The sequence below is a fragment of the Equus przewalskii genome, chromosome 3 (genome assembly GCF_037783145.1).
Source record: "Equus przewalskii isolate Varuska chromosome 3, EquPr2, whole genome shotgun sequence".
In the NCBI taxonomy this organism is placed as follows: Eukaryota; Metazoa; Chordata; class Mammalia; order Perissodactyla; family Equidae; genus Equus; species Equus przewalskii.
In genome coordinates this window covers 115,911,024-115,933,848 of record NC_091833.1, presented here as the reverse complement: position 1 = coordinate 115,933,848, position 22,825 = coordinate 115,911,024, and the positions used below count along the sequence as shown (strand labels likewise).

At 59.0% G+C, this 22,825-nt stretch overlaps 1 protein-coding gene across 3 annotated transcripts in view; it reads right to left on the bottom strand.

Annotated features, from left to right (window-relative positions):
- Window positions 1-22,825, bottom strand: part of HTRA3 (HtrA serine peptidase 3) — a 36,963-nt gene that overhangs the window by 6,204 nt on the left and 7,934 nt on the right. Inside the window, exons 2-7 of one of the 3 annotated variants that reach the window (XM_070613417.1) lie at window positions 18,345-18,444; window positions 13,319-13,541; window positions 9,577-9,771; window positions 8,839-8,871; window positions 7,420-7,534; window positions 5,501-6,185 (exon numbers count right to left, since the gene is read on the bottom strand). In XM_070613417.1, the coding sequence (XP_070469518.1) occupies window positions 6,157-6,185; window positions 7,420-7,534; window positions 8,839-8,871; window positions 9,577-9,771; window positions 13,319-13,541; window positions 18,345-18,444 (695 nt within the window). In that variant the 3' untranslated portion in view covers window positions 5,501-6,156. Of the gene's footprint in view, window positions 1-5,500; window positions 6,186-7,419; window positions 7,535-8,838; window positions 8,872-9,576; window positions 9,772-13,318; window positions 13,542-18,344; window positions 18,445-22,825 lie in introns of those variants that run through there. The other 2 variants (XM_070613416.1, XM_070613415.1) reach the window with 2 other exon arrangements.

Below are 22,825 nucleotides of genomic sequence, written 5' to 3'. Positions count from 1 at the left end.
AAAAGCTGATTCTTTGAGATCAATAATATTGATAATCTTTTAGCCAGACTTATGAGGAAAAAAGAGAAAAGACACAAATATTGATAGGAATGAGAGTGGTGACATCACTACAAATTCTACAGGTATTAAAAGGATAATAAGAGACTATTAAGAACAATTTGATCCCAATAAATTTGACAACTTACATAAAACAGACAAATTTCCCAAAATTTCCAAACTACCAAAGTTCAATCAAGAAGAAATAGAGCACCTGAATAGCCCTATATTTGTTAAAGAAATTGAAATTGTGTTAAAAGTCTTCCCATAGAGAAACTTCAGGCCCAGAGGGTCTCACAGGAGAATTATATACATGTTTAAGGAAGAAATAGTATCAATTCTACCCAAACTCCTCTAGAAAACTAAAAATAAGTGAATTCTTCTGTGATCTTGTAATTTATAATAAGAAATAGATATTTTGGTCTTCATCCATGGTTCCTAGCACCTAGTTCCTAAAACTTTTGTGATTTCCTAAGTGAGAAAAGCTATAAGGGGCATCTTTTGCTCCCAGCCCCTGAAATAGCTCCAGAGCTATAAAGGTGAAATGGGTTTTTGTTATTCAGAATAAGTCCCTTTCAACCACACGTGCGTTTATGTGAAGGAGGTGGCTTTTGGAAAGCTCCTAAGGATGGGGGCTGGTCGCCAGGAGAACCAACCATGTAATTAGAGGCTTGGAACTTTCAGCGCTTGCCCTCCCTACCCCAACTCTGGGGAGGGGAGAGGGGCTGGATGTTGAATCAATCACCAATGGCCAATGATTTAATCAATCACGCCTACGTAATGAGGCCTCCATAAAACCCCAAAAGGACAGGTTGGAAGAGCTTCTGGGTTGGTGGCCATGTGGAGGTGCTGTGAGAGTGGTGCCCCCGGAGAGCGCGTGGAAGCTCTGCACCCCGGCCCCGTACCCCACCTGTGTGTCTCTTCCACTGGGCTGTTCCTGAGTCATAAACTTTTATAACAAACTGGCAATCTAGTAAGTAAACTATTTGCTGAGTTCTTTGAGCCTCTCTAGCAAATGACTGACAAGGAGGGGATCATGGGAAACTCTGACTTATAGCCACAGGTGACAACCTGGACTTGTGATGCCATGTATGTGAAGGTGGGTTGGGGGAAGGCTTTGGGACTGAGCCCTTAACCTGTGGGGCCTGATGCTAGCTCCAGGTACACAGTGTCAGAATTGGGTTAAATTGAGGGACACCCAGCTTGGTGTGGGAAAACCTCACACATTTGGTGACCGCAAGTGTTGGAAGTGAAGTGGTGTAGTAGAGAACTGACAGCAGAGGGGTGTCTTTCCTAAACAACTTCTCAACTCATTATCCTAACACCAAACCAGAAAAGAAAACTAGACCAACATTCCTCATGAAGATAGACACAAAAAATCTTCACATGTTTTCAGCAAATAAAATCCAACAATACACAAAAAGGAGGATACATCATGACGAAGTGAGGTTTATGTCAGGAATGCAAGGATGGTTCACACTCAAAAATCAACAAATGCAATTTACCCGATTAACAGACTAAACAGGAAAACCATCATCTCAAAAGATGCAGAAAAAGTATCTGGCAAAAATCTCACATCTATTCCGAATAAAAACTAGAAATAAAAGGGAGCGTTTTCAACCTGATAAAGGGTGCCTATGAAAAACCTTTAGTTACCATCATACTTAATGGGAGAGACTAGAGATTTCTCCCTGAGATCAGGAACGAGGCAGGGATGTCCACTCTCACCACTTGCATGCAGTATTTTGTGGGAGGGTCTAGCCAGGCAGGAAAGGAAAAGGAATCCATAATGGAAAGAAAGAAGTAAAACCGTCTTTATTCACAAACCACAAAATCATCTATGTAGAAAATCTGATGGAATCTACGAAAAAAGCTAGTAGAACTTGCAAGTGAGCTGTCAAGGTTGCAGGATCTCTTATGATCAACATACAAAAATCAATTTTATTTGTACATTCTAGTAACAAACAATCAGAAATTTAAATTTAAAAGAATAGACCATTTATAATAGCATCAAAATTATGAAATGCTTAATAACTTTACTGAAAGATAGTGTAAGACCTGTACGCTGAGAGCCAGATAACACCGCTGAGAGAAGCCAAGGAGAGTAAATAATGGGGAGACACTCTGTGTCCGTGGGTCAGAAGATTCAATATTGTCAGAATGACGATTCTCCCCAAATTCACCTATGGATTCGACACAATCCCAGTCAAAATGCCCGCGGGAGGTTTTTGGGTAGGAATTGACAATCTGATTCTAAAATTCATATGGAAAAGCCAAGGTCTAGAATAAGCAAAACAGCTTTGAAAAGGAGGGACAAAGCTAGAGGATGGACGTTGCCTGACGTCAAGACAGCGTAAAGTCGCGGGAATCAGGACGGCGTAACGGAGACGGAGAGACAAGGGGAACAGAACACGCTCGTTTGTTTTTGACAAAAGGAAGGAGCAAAAGCAATTCCGTGCAGAAAGGATAGTCTTTTCAACAGACGGTGCTGGAACAATTAAATATCCAGAGCAAAAAACCAAAACAAAAAAGTTCGATTCATACTTAGTACTATTTTAAAAAGGTTAATTCAAAATACTTCATAGCCCTAAATCTAAAACGTCAGAAAGTAAAACTTCCAGAAGAAAACGTAGGAGAAAATCTTTCTGACTTCAGTTGCAAAGATTTCTCAGATACAACACCAGATCCACAACCCATTTTAAAAAATGGGTGAACTAGACTTTATCAAAATTTACAAAACTGCTCTTTAAAGACAGTTAGGAGAATGAAAAGACAGGCCATGGGAGAAAATATTTGCAATCCGTTTATCTGACAAAGGGCTCATCCAGACGTATAAAGAACTCTCAAAACTTAATAAGAACACAAGCAACCTAAATCTTTTAAATGGGCAAAATATTTAAGCAGACATTTCACCAAAGGCGACTGATGGATGGCAAGGGATGGTCCACGCGGGAGCTGAGGTCAGAGCAGGGCAGGAGGCCCAGCCCCCTGGGTCTGGTGGGCTTCGGAAAGCTCTGGTCTTTACCCCAAATGAGATGGAGCCCGGAGGGAATGGGCAGAGACATGCCATGGTCCGCCTTAGATTTTGAAAGGAGCCCTCCAGCAGCAGGAAGAGTCTGTGGGGGTCAGGGAGGGGACAGAGGACCAGGGAGGGGGCAACAGCCCAGGTGAGCGCCCCTGGTGGCTGGTCCCGGTGGTGGAGCTGGAGATGGCGACAGGGCAGGTGCGGGGTGCACAGATCCCCAAGGTAGGGCCAACAGGGCCGGCTGACGGATTGAATGCGGGGTGGGAAATCCGGAGGATGGGGCTGCCCATAACTGAGAGGGATGGTGATGGGCAGCCGGGGACTGGAGATGTCCAACAAGAAGCTGTGCCTCCGAGTCCAGAGGCCGGGGAGAGGGGCGGCCGGAGACGTAAATTTGGGGGAGTCACTCTCTAGATGATGTTTAAATCCGTGAGACTAGATGAGGTCCTCAGAGGAAAGTGGAAAGGCCTAGGGACGGAGGCCTTGGCCCTCCATCCTGCTCCTGACATGAGTCCAGCCACGGGTCAGCTCTGCTCATAACCCCAAGGTCACACTTACAAGGAGAAAGAAACCTATGCTTCCGGTGCTTGTGCGGCAGCAGCGCCCTGGCGGGGCGGAGTGCAGCCCAGGCCACTCGGCCGTCCCACTGGAGCCCTTGTGCAGGAGAGCCCCCTCCCCCAACCCAGAGCCAGCAGGCCTGGCCACACGGGGTTCTCCAGGAACACGGGGTGCAGGCGGTCAGGAGGAGCTTATCGCTCGGCAGAATTGTAAGCACCAGCCCTTCATCTTCCCACCCTTGTTGGGAAATCCCCTGAACGACCCGTGCCCGCCATGCGGCACTGGACATAGGGCTGCTAGAGGTCTGAGTCCTTCTAAACATGTCATGGAACCACTCTGGACCGGACTGAGGCAAGAACATCAACGATGGTAACAAAACAACAGCAAGGGGATGGGGGTGACCGCTTAAGGGGCGCAGAGGGCTCTCTGGGACACTGACAAAGTCCGGGAGCTGGCGAGGGGACGGCTGCACAGCACTGTGAACGCTCTATCGCTGCTGCGGGGGCCCTGGAGGGGGCTTCGTGTGTATCACGTGAATTTCACCTGGAGAGAAAACCCCAGACCACAGCGAGAGGGAAGCCCACGCCTGGGGCTTCTGGGGCGTCAGTGCTAGTCCTTGACTTGCCCCCGACCCCACCCCAGGAAACGGCCTCCCAGCTCCCAGGGCTCCGGCCTTGGCTGCGTCAGCTCCTTTCTCTCGCTCACATCCTACATCCCACCTTCTGGCAAGTCCCATTGGCTCAAAGTGCAACATCCATCCTGGACCCAAGCACTCCTGACCCCACGCTGCCACCACCCCAAGTCAGCCACCAGGAAGGCAGCCCTGGGTCCCACACGGCCTCTGGCATCTCCTCTGTCTTCCAGCAACTGACACACCGTCCCCCTCCCCCCACTGCACCGGGGCTGGCGGGGTTCTTGGAATTGGCACTCCCCACCCAACCCCGCTCAAGACCCTCCGCGGCCCCCCGACGAGCCCAGCGTCCCACGCTCTCACCTGTGGCCCTCTCCCCCTGCCCCGCTGGCCCCCGGGGCCACGACTCTGATGTCACATTACATGTTGGCACTCTCATGGCCTCCTCCCCACTAGTGCAAAAACTTGGGGGCAGAGACTGTGAGTCCGGCTCCCGGCTGTGCAAGAGTCCACGGTGCCGAGCGGGCCTCAGGCCCGGGCAGCTCTCGGGCTGAATGGGCCCCGCTCTGCAGGTGACAGAGCTGAGGCCTAAGGGGGCCCGACGCAGAGCTGGGGGAGAGCCCAGACTGCGTCACAGCAGGGACACTAAGCCTCTGTACCTGGAAGAAGGGACACCGGAGAGGCAAAGGGCACCATCCAGGTGCTGGGCCGGGCCGGGGCTCCATAACATAGAACCTTCTCCCCACCTCTCGGCCCCTGCTCCTGCCTCCCGCCTCGTCCTCGTCTGTTTGGGACCCCGAGTCTGCCCGTGACCTTGAGGCCAGGGAATGTGCGTCTGGGCCCCTTTTTCCCACTGCCCCCCCCCCCCCGCCAGCCCCTTCTGCAGCTCTTCCCCTGCTCCCAGCCCACAGAGACCCCCTGATCAAGAGATGAGGGAGGGTTTCCACTCCCCAGGCCGGAGATGACCACTGAGCAGCCGTCTCCCACCGTTCACAGAGGGACAGACACCCGTAACTGAGCTCAAACACCCCGCAGGGGTGCCCTGGTCCTAGGACTGGCTGAGCCCCCAGAGCCTCCTGGACCCCAGGCCGAGGTTCCCCCAGACCCCGCATGGTGGTCCCTCTTAGCCTGAAAGATCCCAGGGGCCTCTCCACCCCAACTCCTGGATGGGGACAAGATGCGCACCTTGACTAGCGCCTCCTGGGTTTAATAAAAGGATGGTTGGTTTTAAAGAAATTTGGATTAACCTGTTTTGGATAATTTGGTATTTTTATTAAAAAAAAAAAAGCAAAAGGGAATGCAAGTCGACTTCAGAAGGATTTTAAATTATTGATTCGGTCATTCAGCTAAGATCGATGGGGTTCTTCAATTGGTCCGCGTGTCTGGGAGGAGATGACAGCTCTGAGGACACGGGTGAATGTTTCCTAGGGATCTGGGGTGAGGTCAGCACTGACAGCAAAGGAGCAAACGCCGGCCCCCGTGGGTTCTTATCTGAGAGGCAATAAGGAAGCGGATGCTGTCACCCCATTTCTAACAAAACAGTCACCACATGGCTCAATCTGTGCAAAGCGCAGCTCCACCAATTTCCAGGAAGGTGGCCCAAGTCAAAGGCACCCCTGAAGCAGAGGATAATTACACTGGAAAAGCTTGGTTATCAGAGAAAGGATCAAGGCTATGACTGGTACAAAGGTGCAGCCCTGAGTCAAGTTCTGAGCTCCCTAGCAGCCAAGGGGAAAAAAGCTCAAGAGGTTAATTGTCCTCCTGTGCAACAGAAGCCTCCAGCTTCTTTAGGGCAGGCTGCCTCTGCCCTGGCTCCAGGCTGTCTTCACAGAAGGGACCTGAGGAACCACACGGAGTCCTCGACAGCATCTCTTCTTGTGGCCAGTCCTCACGGCACAGGTCTTGGCTACACCAGACCGGGGTCCCTGTGCTTGACTGGCGGGGTTGTGGAGGAAAGGGAAAGCATGAAGAAGCCCCCTGCTCTCAACGAACTGCTGATGAGGGGGCTGGGAGGAGACAGGGAAGCAATCTGAAGGTGTGAGTAGCAGGGCTGAGTCAGGTCTGGGTGATGGCCAGGAGGTGAGCATGGGAGACAAAATGGCGGAAGGGAGAAGTTCACTTGGGTTGAAAAGACAGGTGGGAAGGTGGAGGCCACCAGGAAGGGTCCTGAGAGCCGAAGAAGTGTGACCCTCCTCCACTGACTTCAGGAAGGTGACTGGCATGCCCTCACTAGGGAGAGCCACCGATGCCTGTCTCGGCCTCTCCCAGATGGACGCTCATGGCCATCCAGGAGTGGGCAGGGTGGGCTGGACTCCCCTGTGTGGGTGGGGGTGAGGAGATGCAGGCTGAGAGGAGAGTGACCGCCAAAGGTCAGGGGCTGGGCTCCACTCCCCTGAAGCAGAGGCTATGCTACTGGGCAGTCTGCAGGGCCAGAGGGCTGAAAGAGCGAGTACCTAGGGACGGGCAGATGCAAGAAAGGAAGGATGGGTGGATGGAAGAAAGGGTGGGTAGACAGATGGGTGGACGAACAGAAGGAAGGAAGGAAGGATAGACAGAGGAAAGAATGAGTAGATGGATGAAAAGAAGAACGGATGGAAGGAAAGATGGGTGGGTGGGTGGGTCGCTGGGTGGGTGGGTGAGTGGTCGGGTAGATGGATGGGTGGATGAGTGAGTGGGTGGATGGATGGACGGTTGGGTGGGTGAGTGGGTGGATGGATGGATAGGTAGATGGATGGGTGGATGAGTGAGTGGGTGGATGGATGGACGGTTGGGTGGGTGAGTGGGTGGATGGATGGATGGGTAGATGGATGGGTGGATGAGTGAGTGGGTGGATGGACGGGTGGGTGGAAGGAAGGAAGGAAGAACCAGGTTTTGACAACTATGGAGCAGCCTAGACAAGTGGAGCCCGAGAGCCCAAGCAGCTGGAGGTGGGAGGTGAAGGCGGAGATCCTCAGCCAGAAGGGGACAGTGTGGAGGGGCAGGGGGTGACCGTGGCCATGAAGCGAGGGTCGGGGAGGAAGAGTGAGAGGGGCTGAGGCTGAGCTCTCTTGGGGGTCTCAGGAGTTCGGGGCCCAGTCGGGAGTGAGCAAGGGCACACAGCCTGGAAGGAGGGGCCCCAGCCCTGGCACAGTGCCCCCCGGCTCAGCCAGCCCCTCAGGGAGCTCTTTACCTTTGATGTGCTTGTCCTGGAACTCTGTGAGGAAGCGCGTGATGCGGTCCGAGGGGATGGCAAAGGAGATGCCAGCTGCAACCTTGAGCGTGTTGATGCCAATGACCTCACCGTCCTGGGCGGGAGACCAGAGCGGGCCGTCACTGGGGGAGCCCAAGTGACCGCTGCCCTCAGCTGCAAAGCACTGTGTCTGCGGCTCGGTTCCCAGAGCTGACCTGGCTGTCAGAGCCCCTCCCTGCACAGCTCCCGGGGCAGCCCTGGAGCTTCCTGGAAAGGCACCTCGGGCTCACTTCTGGGTCAGGGACCCCCACCTCCCCACCGTTTGCCTCCGAACCTGCCCCCCTTCATTGCTGGGGAGTGTTGGCCGGGGAAGCTTGCGGCCTGCCCCTCAGAGGCAGTGCCCACTGACCGAGGGCACCCCCAGGCAGCACTGTGAAGGGCCGAGCCAAGAAGGATGTGGAGGCCTGTGGGATGGGCTCTATCCCTTCCTTCTGGAAGCAGGGTGGGGGCGAGTGAGGCCAGGGCAGTTCCCCAGCATCCCCCACTTTCTCTGCCCCTTCGGAGCTGGGCTCCCTCACTGCCCCTATTCTGCACTCCCTGAGGCTGGTGCAGCCTGGGCCGGATCTGCCCAGCCCCCGGGGACCTCACTCCGGGCACATGTGTAGGGTGGGGCTCCTCCTCACAGCCTGGCATGGGCTTTCCCGGCCATAGCAAGAATGATGTCTGCACGTAGCATTCAGGCCACCGCCTACTCAGCTCACCAGGGGCCCCCTTTGGGGCCGAGCTTTGGATCAAGGCACACTTGCTCTGCCTGGCCCATGGGAGCTCGCGGCGTGGGAGGACCAGCCAAGTGGGGGATCCAGGGGATGGAGAGTCCCTCATTGGTCCAGGCGGGGACTGCCCTGGACTCCCCGGCCCTGCCTGATGGCAAGGGTTAGGAGTTCCCACGAGCTCTGGCTTCAGGGGAAGAAGCATCTCTGTCCTGGAGCAGGCTGGACCTTGGCTGTGCTGTGTGGCCCCCAGAAGTCCCCACCCATGGCCCGGTCCACCCTTACAGAGCCCAGACTCAGGGACCAACCCCAGGGGCCTGGATGCTGAGTCGTGTGGCATGCCCATCTCATCTCATGTAAACATGTGGACGGGGAGCCCGGCGGAGGGGGGCAGGCCCCCAACTGCGTCTCCCTTGCCCCAGGTCCCTAATGGACACACGGACCCTGCCTGGGCTGCGGTCTTGGGTCATCCCTTATGCCTCTGTCAGCACCACTGGCCCTTGGGGCACATCCTCCTCCAGGGCCTCCAGCCCAGTGTGTTCCTGACCATCGGGCGTGAAGGTGTGAGGGCCACATTCCGGGCCCCATCCCTGCCTCGAGGCTGTGCCCCCCACGAAAACTAGAGGCCCCTGCTCTAGGGCACACTCACCAGGTTCACCAGAGGTCCCCCGGAGTTCCCGTACTGCAAGGGGAGGAAAGGCAACATTAGCTGCGCCCGGAGCCCCGTCCCCGGGTTCTGGAGCCTTCCTCCAACTATCACTCTAACCAGCAGAGACTTGTCATCGAAGTTTATCTCCAACAACATCGTAAGGCCTGGCTGCTGTCCCCATTTCACGGGTGAGAAAGCCGAGACTCACAGGGGCCAAGGGGACGGCTGTCTGAGGACCGGGTCTGACCCGGCCAGTGCTGTCCGCACAGAGCTCACAGCCTTGCTCCAGCCTCGCTTCGCTGTCTCCACCGTGTGCAGGCTGGGCGGCACCGGGAGGACGCAGGGCGGGGCCCTAATTCTCATCCTGCCGGCCCCAAGGAGCCTCTATAGTGACTGACTTTTCCAGAAGAGTGCCCGACCCAGAGGTGGGCGCGGGGGCGTCTGCGCAAAGGGCTTTGTGAACGCAAAAGGTGCCATCCAATGTGACAATAACAAAAACTAAGAAATGCCGACCGGGCTGTGTAACTTGGGCTATGGCCCTACCTCTCTGAAGGGCTGTCCCAGGTCAGGGCTGCAGTTTCTCACTCCCAGGGCCCACTCGGCACCCATGGGTGGAAGTCACAGGGGTCAGACCCCACTTAATGTAAAGGAAGGACTTTCTAGCAAGAGGACTGACGAGTGATGGGGTGAGCTCGGGGGACAGGGAGCAAGCGCCGCCATGGTGGTTGGAGAACTCACGTTGATGATGGCATCCGTCTGGATGTAGTCCATGTCCGAGTCACGGAGGCCCAGCTCCTTGCCGTCTCGCTGGGCCGTGCTGACGATGCCCGTGGTCACGGTGTTCTGCAGGGCGAAGGGGCTGCCGATGGCCACCACAAACTCCCCGGGCCGCAGGTCCCCCGAGTGGCCCAGCAGCAGTGCAGGGAGCTTTTTCTAGGGGGAAGGCAGGGGACACAGGAGGGAGGCTCAGCGCTCTGACCACGGCCAGGCCCCCGGCGGGGTGGTCCAGGAGCAGCTGGATAGAGCGGTCATGGGCGATGACCATGGGAAGTCAACAACGCAGACAAAACGGGCCGGCCTCCAGCTGACCCATGGTGGGGCAAGAGACCCAGGGCTGGTGCTCATGGAGCAGGGACCACAGGTCCCCACAGGGCAGGCCACAGGTGTCCATCATGGGGAGGACGGCCAGAGGGTCCAGCTGGGCACGGCCTCCGAGGTCACTGAGCTCAGTGGTTCAATGGGCACAGGTCCCTCTGAAAACTGACAGAAGCTCTGGACACCACCACCCAGAAAACACAGCCCCCCCAGTCTGACGCACACAGCCTACAGATCTGCAGAGTCCCGGCCCAGCTGGGGACCTGGGACCCCGGTCTTGAAATCTCTGATGCACACAACCTGCTCTCCCACTATAGACACGTGAGGAAACTGAGGCGCAGAGAGAGAGAGCAACTTAACCAGCTCCACCATCATCCCTGCACACCCAGACACCACACACTGCCCTCTCGTTTTCACAGGAGCCGTTGCAGCGTCTGTCTGTCGTTTGACTCTGTGACCAGACTGGGGCTCTGAGAGCGGGCTGTGACTTGCCTGCCTCCGCGTCCCAGGAGCTGCCAGGAGCTCACGCAGGGGAGGGGTCCCCGTGTGTCAGGAGGTGGGAGTGGGGCTCGGTGCCTGCACCCACATTGAGTTCCTGGTTGTGGTTTTGCACCACCCATGTCAGACATCACCTCGGAGCAGCCGGGAGGAGGGCACGGGGACCCCTCAGCACGGCTGCTGCAGCTTCCTGTGAGTCTGGAACTATTTCCAGACAAAAAGCTTTCTAACAAGGTGCTGGAGACGGCCATGCCCAGCTGCCAGGGCCCTCACTCTAGAGATCTGGAGACGGGCAGGCAGGACCCACCTGGCCACTGGACTGCCCGATTCCACCTGCCGCTGCTCTTCCTTCCCGTTTCAGCGGCTGTCCCTTCTCCATGTCAAATACAGAATTGTTTCTTTAAAGAGGCATCTCTCCTATCAGCTATTGTGAAAGATGACACGAGTGGAGCCATATTAAAATAGAGCCAGAGCAAGCGTTTCAGAGGAATTGCCTTGCACGTCTTCTTTTCTTTTCTTTTCTCTCTCTCTCTTTTTTTCTTGGTGAGGAAGACTGGCCCTGAGCTAACATCTGTTGCCAATCTTCCTCCACTTTGTATATGGGACACCGTCACAGCATGGCCTGACGAGTGGTGTGTAGGTCCGTGCCCGGGATCCAAACCCACGAACCCTGGGTGGTGGAAGCGGCGTGGAGCGCACAAACTTAACCACTACGCCACGGGCCAGCCCCCATCTTGTTTTCTGTATCTTCCAAACTGTACCAAACCGCCAACATTCCAAGAAGTTAATAAGGATAAGAATATCCCATTTGTAAAAACTGACGAAATTGGGCTTTGCTGATGACTTAATCACTGACCAATCAATGAAGTACAAGTCTAGCCTTTTGCCCCATGACCGAATCTCACGCCAGCTCTGAGGTACAGACCCAGCCTGGCCTCGTCCAGCACCAATGAACTCTTCCCCAATACAGCTCACCTCACCTTCCTCCCTTTTCCCACAAAAACCCTGCCCCTCTCTCCTGCAATCTGGACGCTGTTTGGGTTGCTACTTGAATCTGTGCTCCCCGAACTGCAATTCTTTGATCTCAAATAAACGCTTTGCCTCTTAGCGGTTTCTGCTTTCGTAGGCTGACACTATCAGGAAAAGAAGACAGGAGGACGCCTGTCAGCAGGAGTGAGCTGCGGCCCACCCGGCGCAGTGCTTGCCCACGTGGGGCCTCGCTGCGCTGCTTTCTGCGCTGCTGGGGTGGGAGCAGCCTCTGTCAGTGGCGCAGGGGGTCTCACGCGGAGGAACTGGACCAACAATTTTAGGGGCGAGGACTAGAGAGCCAACCCTTTTCATGGCGCACTGGCCATAGAGTAGGGGACAACGACGTCCGAGGACAAGGTGAGCAGGAAGGGTCCATTCAGCCCTTCCTTGCTGTGCCTGGGTGGGCTGCGGGCCAGCAGGCTCCCCAAAGCTCCATCTGACACCCCGCATGGGAGTCAGGTTAACCGGCGTCCATGGTCGGGAGGAAGCAGTGGGCACTGACCAAGCCTGCAGGCCCTGGGGGGTCTCGGGCACCCGGCCCTCCACCAGCAACTTTGGCCACAGGTGGCTGCTGGGGCGTTCCCTCTGCCCGCGGGATTCCGTCACAGCGCCCGGAAGGGGAGAGACCCAGCGGCAGCCAAAAGGGGTCTCTGGGCAGGGGTCGCACTGTGGTCCTCGGACCAAATCCGGCCGGCTGCCTGTTCTGTAAAGTTCTACTGGACACAGCCACACCCGTTGTGTCACCTCTGGCCACTCTCTGGCCTCAGTGCAGAGTTGAGGGGCTGCCATAAGGACACGGGGCCCCAAAAGCCTAAATTATTTACTATCGTTGCTTTATGGGAAAAGTCTGCCAACCTCCGTCCTCAAGCACACCCTCATCCCCCAGCCTCAGTTTCCCCCTCTTTAAAATGGAGGTGGCGCCCCCAGACTCAATAACAACCGTGAAAGGGCTCAAAATTGGGGAAGGGTCCACGACAGGACGATTTCGTGGCGCCATTGTCTCCTCGCCCTCCACTGGGCAAGAGGAGGCCTCCTCGAAGGAGACCTCTCCCCACAGACGCTGTCGACTGTCACTCAGAGAGAGAAGCCAGGTCCAACCTGGCCCAGCCGGCCCGGCCAGCACAGGCGGCCCCACCACCCGGAGCTCACGCGCAGCAGGGCGCAGGGACCCGCAGGGACCCGCGGCAGCTCTGAGTCATCACTGCGACACTGGACAGGAAGAAACCACTCAGGAAGGCCAGGAAGGCCAGACGGAGCCGAGCGGGCCAGCCCTGCCCTCGCTTGGGGTCGTGTCGAGCAGCTCCCTGGACCCTCTTGCCCTCAGTTTCCCCTCTGAGACAGCAGGGCACTGATGCCCCTCCACCAAGGGCTGTGGTGAGAGGAGAGTGTGCACAGCAGGCCTCCCGGACACACGGTGGTGGTGACGGCAGCATCAATGTGGCTGCAGGGTAAGTCTGCTTGGTCAGCTATGGGGGGCCCGGATGTGCAGGTGGAGGGACTGGGGTACGTGTCCCAAGTGCTCCCCACTGGCCTCCACCACTCCTGTGGGGGCAGCTGTGTCTCCTGGAGTGGGCCTGGGAGGGACAATGGAAGTGTCCCTGCACCTTGGCGGACCTCTGTGTGGGAGTGACTGTGGCGGCACGTTGCCTGGACGGCAGCCTCCCTTTGCCGCGCCCCACGGCTCAGGGAAGCACAGGGCAGGCACCCAGAGTCCCAGTCTGACTTGACCCATGACGGGGGACAAGCAGCTGGTCCCCCCTGGGCCTCAGTCCTCCAAGTGTCCAGTGGGAAGGTTGGGCTGGTGCATCTCTGAGCTCTGGGGTCTGGGAAGATGCCCCCCACCCGGCAGCCCACTCACTTTGGGGTGGATCTTGATGGTGGCGATGTCCGACTTCTTGTCGATGTCTTGGATGGTGGCCTCGTAGGTGTCGCCGTTCTGCAGCTGCACCTTGAGCTGCTGCCGGCCTGAGACGGAGTTGGTGCTGGACACCACGTGGGCGTTGGTGACGATCAAGCCGGCCTCCGACATGATGAAGCCCGAGCCGCTGGACAGGGGCACGTTGCGGCCGAACAGGGGGTGTCTGCGGGGAGATGAGCATGGCGGGCGTTCAGGGTGGGTGTGCACTCGGACAGGGGTCACACAGCCGTGGGCCAGCAGGCAAGGAGCAGAGCCAGGGTGGGGGTAGAGGACATGGGCTTGGAGGCCACTGGGCCCACACTTACTGCTGTGGCCTTCGCCGGGTTGCTTAGGTCTAGACCCATTTCACAGCTGTAAGGAGGGGATGATAATCTCTGACTTGCAGTTTGCCGGTTGGATGTGAGCCCCATAAATGTTGGGCCTGTGATGCCAGCAGCAGGCACAGCCACCCCAACATCAGAGCACCAGAGCCAGACAGCCCAGGTTCCAGTCTCAGGTCCAGGCCCCACTCCCTGTCTGCCTGACCACAGGCGGGTCGTTTAATCTCTGAGCCTCGGTCTCCCCATCCAGGAAATGGAACAATAGCACCCACCCCGCTGAGTGACACCCAGAATACACTCAACAAACACGGCTGTCACTGGCACAAAGGAAAATGACTGAGGTGCACACAGCATCCACTGGGACTGTCACAAAGCCCAGAGGATGCCAGTTTCCAGATCTCTGACTAGGCAGAGAGGGTAAGCACTGAGGGGACAGGCTCCCACCTCCCGCTGGCCCCTCCCCTCGGGATGCCTGCCTGGAAGCCCCTAATGGTGGACAAGCAGAGCTGGTGCTGGGCTCTGCTCAGCAAACGCCACACGAGGCGCCATGCTTCCGAGGACACAGGGGGACGGGGAGCACTAGATGTGGCAGGATGGGACAAGTGCCCACAGACATAAGGTGACACCCAGCCTTGGCATGTGCCTCCGTGAAATGGGACTGAATGGGCGATGAAGCTGGCGTGGAGCCCGAGGTCAGTATTCCCTGACGGGGACAATGCTCAACCCTCGCTGGAGCCCTCTGGGGAGGAGTCACAGCCCCCTCCGGGGACGGACACAGCTCAGGACCTTCTCCCGGGCAGGACACCTCTGGGATCCCAGCACAGGCCTGGACGGAGCAGGAGCTCAGTGTCTGAGGCTGCTCAGCAGAGAGGAGAGAGACAAACGGGCCGAAGGGGCTGGCAGTCGTGCGGGAGAGGAGGCACAGAGGGGCGGCGTCCCCCAGGGAGGTGAGTCTCTGCGGGCCCAGAAGCCCTGCCTCGGCCGACAGGACAGGTGACAGTGGCTAACAGCACCAAGAGCTGCCTCTGAGCCAGGGACGAACTCGTTTCCCACCCATGGCCACCCTACGAGGCAGGCAGGTTTCCAGTTTACAAGCAGGGAAACAGGCCTAGCGACGTGAACCACTTGCCTGGGTTGGGCAGGCAAAGGGCAGAGCAGGGGTTTGAAGCAAGCGGCCCGGCCACTCGGCTCCCTTGCAAGGCGACCACAGCATCTTTCCACCCAAGTCCGCGTGGGCCCTGGGCGGGAGCTGCCCCCAGTGCCTCCAGAAACCTGGCCTGACGCGTGTAGCATTCGGCGCCTATCTGCGGAAGGGTCCAGGCCGCCCAGAGGCCTCCTCGCCTGGGTCAGGGTCACCCCCGGGGCCGTGGTCAGTGGTCATCATTTGCATCTGGGATCAGCCTGCCTCAGCCTCACCCGCCCACCGGCTCAGACATCTGCCTCCGAGGCTGACGGGACACTGTGTCGCTGCCGCCCGGCCGGGCCGCAGTTGGCAACTAGCTGGCTGGAGCCTGGCGCCCAGGGCCTCTGGAGAGATACTGCCCCTGTCCGAGCCACCTGCAAGGCCAGGGGCGTGCCACTTCTCACGTCCGGTTGTGACTCCGTCTCAGGGTCTGTGCCCGAGGCGAGGGCCGTGAGGGGTCAGCGTGCTGCAGAAGGACGGGCTCGGCTCTGGGGTCTGAGAGACCTGGGGGCCCCCCAACCCAGCACTCAGGGGCTCTGTGAGCCTGGGGAAGTTTCCAGGCCTCTGCTTCCACATCCAGAAAACCGGAACAGGAAAGCCTGCCTTCTGGGGTTCACAGGAAGATGCTGAGGGCACCAGAGTGGAAGGGCCTCGGGGCGCGGTGCCTGCACACACGATCCGTCAGCGCTGGGGGGGGGAGCTGGGCCTCTGTGAGGTGGGCGTGCACCGGGGCTGTTTTGAAAAATGTGGGCAAAGCAGCAGACAGGGCCAGGACACAGTAGGTGTTTTGACAGTGCACGCAGGCCATTGGTCCACTCGCCCCCAGGGAGCAGCGTCCATGGGGAGCTCAGTCCTTGGCCTCCAGAGATGGGGGACAGAGATGCCTGTGACAAGGGCTCCCACTGGGCAAGCTCCACACCCAGCAGGCAGAGGGCCCTGTGCCGGGACCAGGAATCAGGGTGTAGCCAGCTCTGCCCACTCCCGGGGACCTCCACGGGCCTCCATGCCTCGGGGTCAGCATAGTGGCTCTGGCCGGCCCCCAGCCCTCGGGGAAGGTGCTGTGAGGACAAACAAGGCCCTGGAGTCGCGGCCTGTGGTGACTGTCCCCTCCAGTGGAACGGCGCACACGAGCCAGCTCCCTCCGAGCCCTCAGGGTGGAAAGGGGTTCTGACCCTGCGAGCCTCATCTGGGCTGTGTGCGGGCCCCTCCCACACACGGGCCAAAGGGAAGACAGACGGACGCAAGAAACACTCTGAACTGGCAAGGCCACGCTGTCAACGTCTTCTCTGTAGAGTGTTGAAGTCGACTTGGGAAGAGACCCCAGGATTCCGGGGCCACCAGTCTGCAGGGCAGCAGCCTTCAGGGTCCCTCAGACAGGCCCTGTGATCAGGGGAGGAGGGGGTTGGGTGCATGGGGGCGGGGGGACCAGGGGCGGAAGGAGGGGTCTGGGCCCTGTCTCTGCAAGGGGGTAGCTTGCACTGCTCACTGCTTCCCTTCTGATTCATTCCTTCACCATTCATTCACTCATCCACTCATTCATTCTGTCTATTGTCAATTCCCTCATTCATGCATTCCTCCACAGTACGTTCATGTACTCATTTGCTCGTTCGCTCCTCCAGTCATCCATCCCTTCATCCATTCACTCACTCACACGCTCATCCATTCACACACCCACTCACTCCCACACTCATCCATTCACACACCCACTCACTCACTCCCACACTCATCCATTCACACACTCACACACATTCATTCACACACACACTCGCACACTCATCCATTCACACACACACTCACTCCCACACTCATCCATTCACACACCCACTCACTCCCACACTCATCCATTCACACACCCACTCACTCACTCCCACACTCATCCATTCACACACTCACACACATTCATTCACACACACACTCGCACACTCATCCATTCACACACACACTCACTCACTCATCCATTCACATACTCATCCATTCACACACCCACTCACTCATTCAATCATCCATTCAGTCACTCACACACTCATCCATTCACACACACTCACACTCATCCATTCACACACTCACACACATTCATTCACACACACACTCGCACACTCATCCATTCACACACACACTCACTCACTCATCCATTCACATACTCATCCATTCACACACTCACACACATTCATTCAATCATCCATTCAGTCACTCACACACTCATCCATTCACACACACTCACACTCATCCATTCACACACCCACTCACTCACACACTCATCCATTCACACACACACTCACACACTCATCCATTCACACACCCACTCATCCATTCGCATGCCCACTCCCTCACTGAGCCACCACTCTGGGGCAGACCCTGGGCTCTGGGGACTTCGGGACGACTTTGATGCAGTCCCTGCCCGGAAGAGGTCTGTCTGGTGGGAAACCAAGAACCTCCTCACTCAGGTTCTCGTCCTGTGTCACTGGGGGCCGCCCGTCCCAGCTGGCCAACAGGGGAGGGCCGGGGATGCGGCGAGCGTCTGAGCGAGGCTGAGGGAGGTCGCGCCGTGGAGCAGAGCCCTGAGGCCAGATGTGGCCCGACTGCTGCTCAGCAACGTGTGGCCCTGGCCGCCCGCCCTGCTCTCAGCTGGCGGCCTCACCTTTCCATGACATGCAGCTTTGGATGCCTACAGCTAGTCCAACCGAAGAGGTCCTGGACAACGCGGTGGGCAGAGGGTGTCCAGGCCACGGGAACAGCAGGAGAGGGAAAAATGCGTGGACAGGTCCTCCACAGCACGCTAGTCCCTCTTGGGGTGTCACCAGAGCCCAGGAGGGCCCGGATGAGGAGACTGAGGCTGGAGGGGTGGTCATCATCCACCTTGTCCCCCGCTCCGGCCACACTGGCCTTATTCCTGACCTGGAACAGGCAGACTTTGGCACCTTGCTGCGAGCTGGGCCGCCCCCGACTCTACACATCCTCTGGGTACCTCCCCCGGTGTCTGCTCCAACTTGGATCAGTGGGGCCTCCCTGAACCCCAGTTGAGCAGGGCGCCCCTTCCCCAGCATTCTGATGGCCCGCCCTCCTGCATGACCGCTCTTCTCCACGGCTCAGCCCTTCCATCGTCGTCCATAACGTGGTTATTTGTTCTCTGCGCTTTACCCCGCGGCCCCTCTGGAACAGTCACACAGCAGGTGCCCGATGGAACTGGTCGGATGGATGGATGAAGGAGGATGGATGAGACCCACAGCCGCCACCCGCTCTGCACCTGCTCAGCGCCCACAGCTCCGTGAGGCACGAGGCGCCTGTCGTTTCCCCAGGCGAGGATACCCGAGTCAGAGAGGGCGCGTCCTCCCCAGGGGCACGGGGGTCTGCGTGAGCTCCGCCTCACCCCAAGCCACCCTGGTTTCAACGCCCCCCCCCAGTGCTAGAATCGAGCCTAGTCTGGGCCCAGCAGATGAGGGGACGCCTCGCGGGGCTCACGCACCTCAGGAAGAGCTCTATGTGGACCACGGCCGGCGCGATCTTCTCCACCACGTCCGCGATGAAGTTGAACTTGTACCGCGGGCTGGTCAGCTGGTGGAGACCTACACTGGCAGGAAGAACCAGGTGCGTGAGGGAGACCCAGACACCACCCTGAACCCCGCCCAGGGTGAGGGACGAGGAGGCCCCACCTGAGACCCCACAGGGTTCAGAACCCTTGGGACACCCCATGCTCCGCGACGCAGTGACACCCAAACATTTGGGAAGGAGGGCGTGCTTGCCTCAAGAACGGTTAAAGCTGAGCTTCCTGACATCCCCAGGCTGGCAGGAGGCCCAGAGAGGTTAGGACACTCGCCCTGAGGCTGCACAGCAGTGACGTCATGCTCGGGCTGGATCTGAGCCGGTCCCCCTGGGCCCTTGCCTTTCTCTCATAAACAGCCATGTCCTGGCACAAGAACACGGTCCCCTCCCCTTGCTGGCTCTGGTCCAGCCCTCCAGCCCTTGGGCTGGTGCAGTGACGGATAAGGGTACAGCAGAAGCCCCAGGTGGTCCCTTCTGAGCTGTCCTCGCCTGGCCACAGTGTGGCCTCCTCCCGGGCCACTCTGGGCTGCCAAGGTCCGAGTTGCCAGGGCCCCCAATCTGCACCTCACTTGGCCACGCCCCAGTCCGACTTGCCAGGCCTCAGATTTCTGCTGCTGTCAGCAGCGGGGGCTGCTGCCTGCCGCGACCACAGACGTGTGGGTGGCACGAGGCCCAGAGCCCTTTGGTCTCCCTGCTCAGGCATGCACTGAGGTCTCCCAGGTCCCTGCAAGAGGCGGGCGCCACCTGGAACCCACGCTGCCCAGCGCACCTTGTAAGGGGCTCCTGGGGCCTGGAAGCAGCGTTGGAATGAGAGTCGAGCACCCTGGGCTGGGCTGAGCACCGCTGCCCTCCAGCTGTGTGGCTTCAGGCAAATCACTTACCCTCTCTGAGCCCCAACAGCTCATCGGAAAAATGAGACTGAAGATCCCCTTCCTGGACCCCCACCCCAGCCTGAGGGAACCGGGGATGAACATGACCTGCAAACTGTGAAGCTCCCTGCCCAGGGGGACCCACCACCCACCCTGCCACCCTGCCAGGTGTGAGCAAGGAGGGCCCGGCCTGAGGTGGCCAATGTTGCAGGCACTGCTTTTCTTGCTGATCTCTGGGAAGCGACTGAACATCAGGAGGGGAGGAAATCTGGTTCTCTGGATTGTCCGGAGGGAGAGGAGGCCAATGTGGAGAGCAGCCACGGGGCAGCCTGGGCCCGTGGTCAGGGCCGCACGCACTGCGGGCCAACGCAGCCTGACCTGCAGCCCCACCAACCTCCTGCTGGCCGAGGCCACTGTCTCCACTCTAAAGGGGGGAAACTGAGGCTCAGGGAGACACAGTCCCTCGAACCAAGACACATGCCTGGCAGAGGAGGACCACCGGCCGCCCAGGGCTCCATTGCTTTGGGGCCCTTGCCTCCCCCCGCGGACCCCGCAAGGCCCTGAGTGTCCCTTCAGCCTGAGCTGGGACTTGGGGCCCACAGGAGAGCTGGCTGCAGGCTCTGCGGGGTCAGGGTGGCAAGGAGGGTGCACCCACCCGGCCGTGGAGGCCAGCCTGCTGTGGTCAGTGGAGTCGAGGGCTGCCTGCCGGGGCCGCCCGAGCCTAGCCGGGAGCCGGCAAACTGCGGGGCCTCTTCGGGAGGAAAAGCCCAGGCCGGGCAGGGTTCAAGGTTCAGAGGTCACGGTCAGGGGCAAGCCCCTCTGGGTATGTGTGCCCCCACACAGGATTGCAGGTCCTCCTGGAAGCTCAGCAGGTGAGGCCGGGCAGCGGTGGGCTGAGCCCGGCTGTGCGCCCCAAGGGGGGCGCTGTGCCATCCTGTCGGGCCTCCAGGCGGGGGAGGAAGGTGGGCACCAAGCCTGCGGTGCCAGCCTGGTTCTGGGACAGGACACGCGCCCGCCAGGCCGTCCCCACAGCCCCGACCCCCGAGGCCCCACCCCACGGCCCCTCCTTCGGAGGGAGGGCTGGCAGGTCGGCGGCTCCCCCACAGACACCAGGCCCAGCCCGGCTGAGGCTCGTGCCCCCACCCCATGCTGTGCTGGGCACGCATGCGGGCGGGTGTCACCCCTCCCCACTGTGCAACCTGTTGAGTTTCTGCTCCATCAGCCACACTCTGTCGTCCCAGCCCAAGTCCCGCCTCCTCCAGGCAGCCCCCATAGGCTTCTCCCCGTCAGGGAGTGCGGGCCTCTCCCTCTCGGGGCTCCCAGCACCGGGCCTGGCCCACAGCACTCGCTTTGTGGGAGTGTATTCCGTCCACGCGTGCCAAGGGCCTTCCGGGCGCACCCTGCGCCAGGTCCAGGCCAGTGACCGGCCAGGCACAGCACGGTGTAACCAGCGAGGGGACAGAGGGAAACCAGCAGTGTCCCCAACCCGGGCCTGGAACAGTGTGTGCAAAGGCAGCGTCACGCATGAAGGCAGCTGCAGATGGACCTGGCAGGCTCCAAACTGGGCCCAGCCGGAAAACACAGGCGGAGGGAGGACGTGCCTGATGAGGGAGTCCTGAGCCGGGACTCAGCCTTCCACAGGGCGCTGGAAGGCTCTGCGCGGCCCTCCGCCTGGCCCAGGGCCGCAGGGCGAGTACAGACCCCGGCTCCACGCAGGCAGCTGAGGTCCCGACCCGACGGCCTCTGCCCCAAGGCTTCCCTTTCTAGTGTGGGCTCCGAGGAGAAGCCCGCCTGCCTCACCTCCAGCCCAGACACCAGCTCCTTCGGGACAGAGACAGGTCTGGCTCCTCCCACAGCTGAGCAGCAACCAGCACAGGGGAGCCCAGCAGCCTCAGGGAGGACAGGAAGGAGGGAGAGAGAGAGGGAAGGAGAGATGGAAGGAGGGAGGGAGGAGAAGAGGATCGAGGGAGGGAGGGAGAGGGGACAAGGATGCTGCCCTGACCCTCTCTGATGCAGCACACAGTAGGTCTACAAACTCCACCACAAAGAACACTGTTCAGCCTATTAACAAGTCCCGTGAGGAGCAGCCTCATAAGAGTGGCATCAGTGGCCCATCTTAGGTCCCAGGAAACTAAGGCTGGCAGCGGAGGTTGTTGTGATGGGGGGGGGGGGGGCAGGCCTGCCCACTGGCCCCAGGTCCTGTGGACTTCAGAGCCCGCGCCCTCCCTGACCCTGGGGCCTGGGGCCCCCCAGGGTGGGCCGCTGATGCCACGGGGCCTGCCAGGCTCTGTCCCTTTAAGCCGCCGTGGTGGGTGGTGGGTGGGGGGTGGGGGGTGGGGCTGGGGGGCCGTTTCCTGGCCCTCCACAGGAGATGAGTCACCCCTGAATCAGTGGGCAGGGAGGCCTTCCCACCGCCTCCTTCCACACGAAAACCTCGGCCCAGGGCTGGGAAGCAGACTCTGTTTATTTGGGGGTTTTGACAACCCCACCCCCACCTCGTCCTCGAGCCAAAGCTCTGAAGTCAACAGTCAGCCTCGGCCAGATGCAGCTGGGAGCATTTTTTTTTGTTTTTCAAAAATAAACTGAAATCCACAGGCCTCGGAAGTTTCAGTCGGGAGGAGCTTGACACAGAGCAAAGCACTGGGGGCCAGGTGTCCGGCGGGGCCTCCAGGGAGAGGAAGGGGCGCAGCCAGGACAGGGACACTGGACAGGAGCCAGCTGGGAGAGGAGTGGGGCTGGGGCTCCACCACCAGCGTTCCTGCATCCTGACAGGGCTTCCAGAGGGCTGGGGACAGTGACAGTCCTGCAAGGGGACCACCATGTGCCAGCTCTGGACAGTCACGACTGCCATGGAACAGAGGGGGAAATGGAAGCCCAGAGCAGGAAAGCGACTGGCCTGGACACCCCATGGGGCTGCTCTGTACTGCTGCACAGGTGGCGTACTGCACAACTCCAGGAGCATTATTAGCAAAGATCACAGCGTGACTGGCTTCCCCTGGGGTTGTACAGTGCACAGCCGGCTCAACTCTATGCAGTGCCCCTCCAGCTCATAGTGGGGAGAACCAGGACCGAGACCCAGTTCTGTTCCTCTAACTCCAAGGTCATTGCCCCTTCTTCTATTGCCCCCTGCAATCTGAAGCCCCTCTGTCACCCAGTGGTTAGCTATGAGCTGGGGAGGAGGGGCCGTCAGCGGATGACCGCGAGGTCCCAGGCTGCGTCCATCTGTCTACAATGCTGACCACAGCCTGCAGACCAGACGGCACCTTCTTAGCAGCGCAGGAAGGACCTGGGTGTCCGGGTCCCACTGACACCTGGAGCCTCATCTACTGCCATTCTCCCCTCGGTGCCCTCGGCTCCCGTTCCCTAAGCACGTGCTCCTAAGCGTCCCCGTGCCTTTGCATAGTCAAGTCCCCCTGCACGCCCAGACAGCACACCTCCTCCGGGCGCTGCCCTGACCCGACAGGCTGCGACCGCTCTCTGCCTCTGCCTCCCACAGCACCTCGTAAGCCCCCAAGGCTTGTCCCTCTGGACTGTC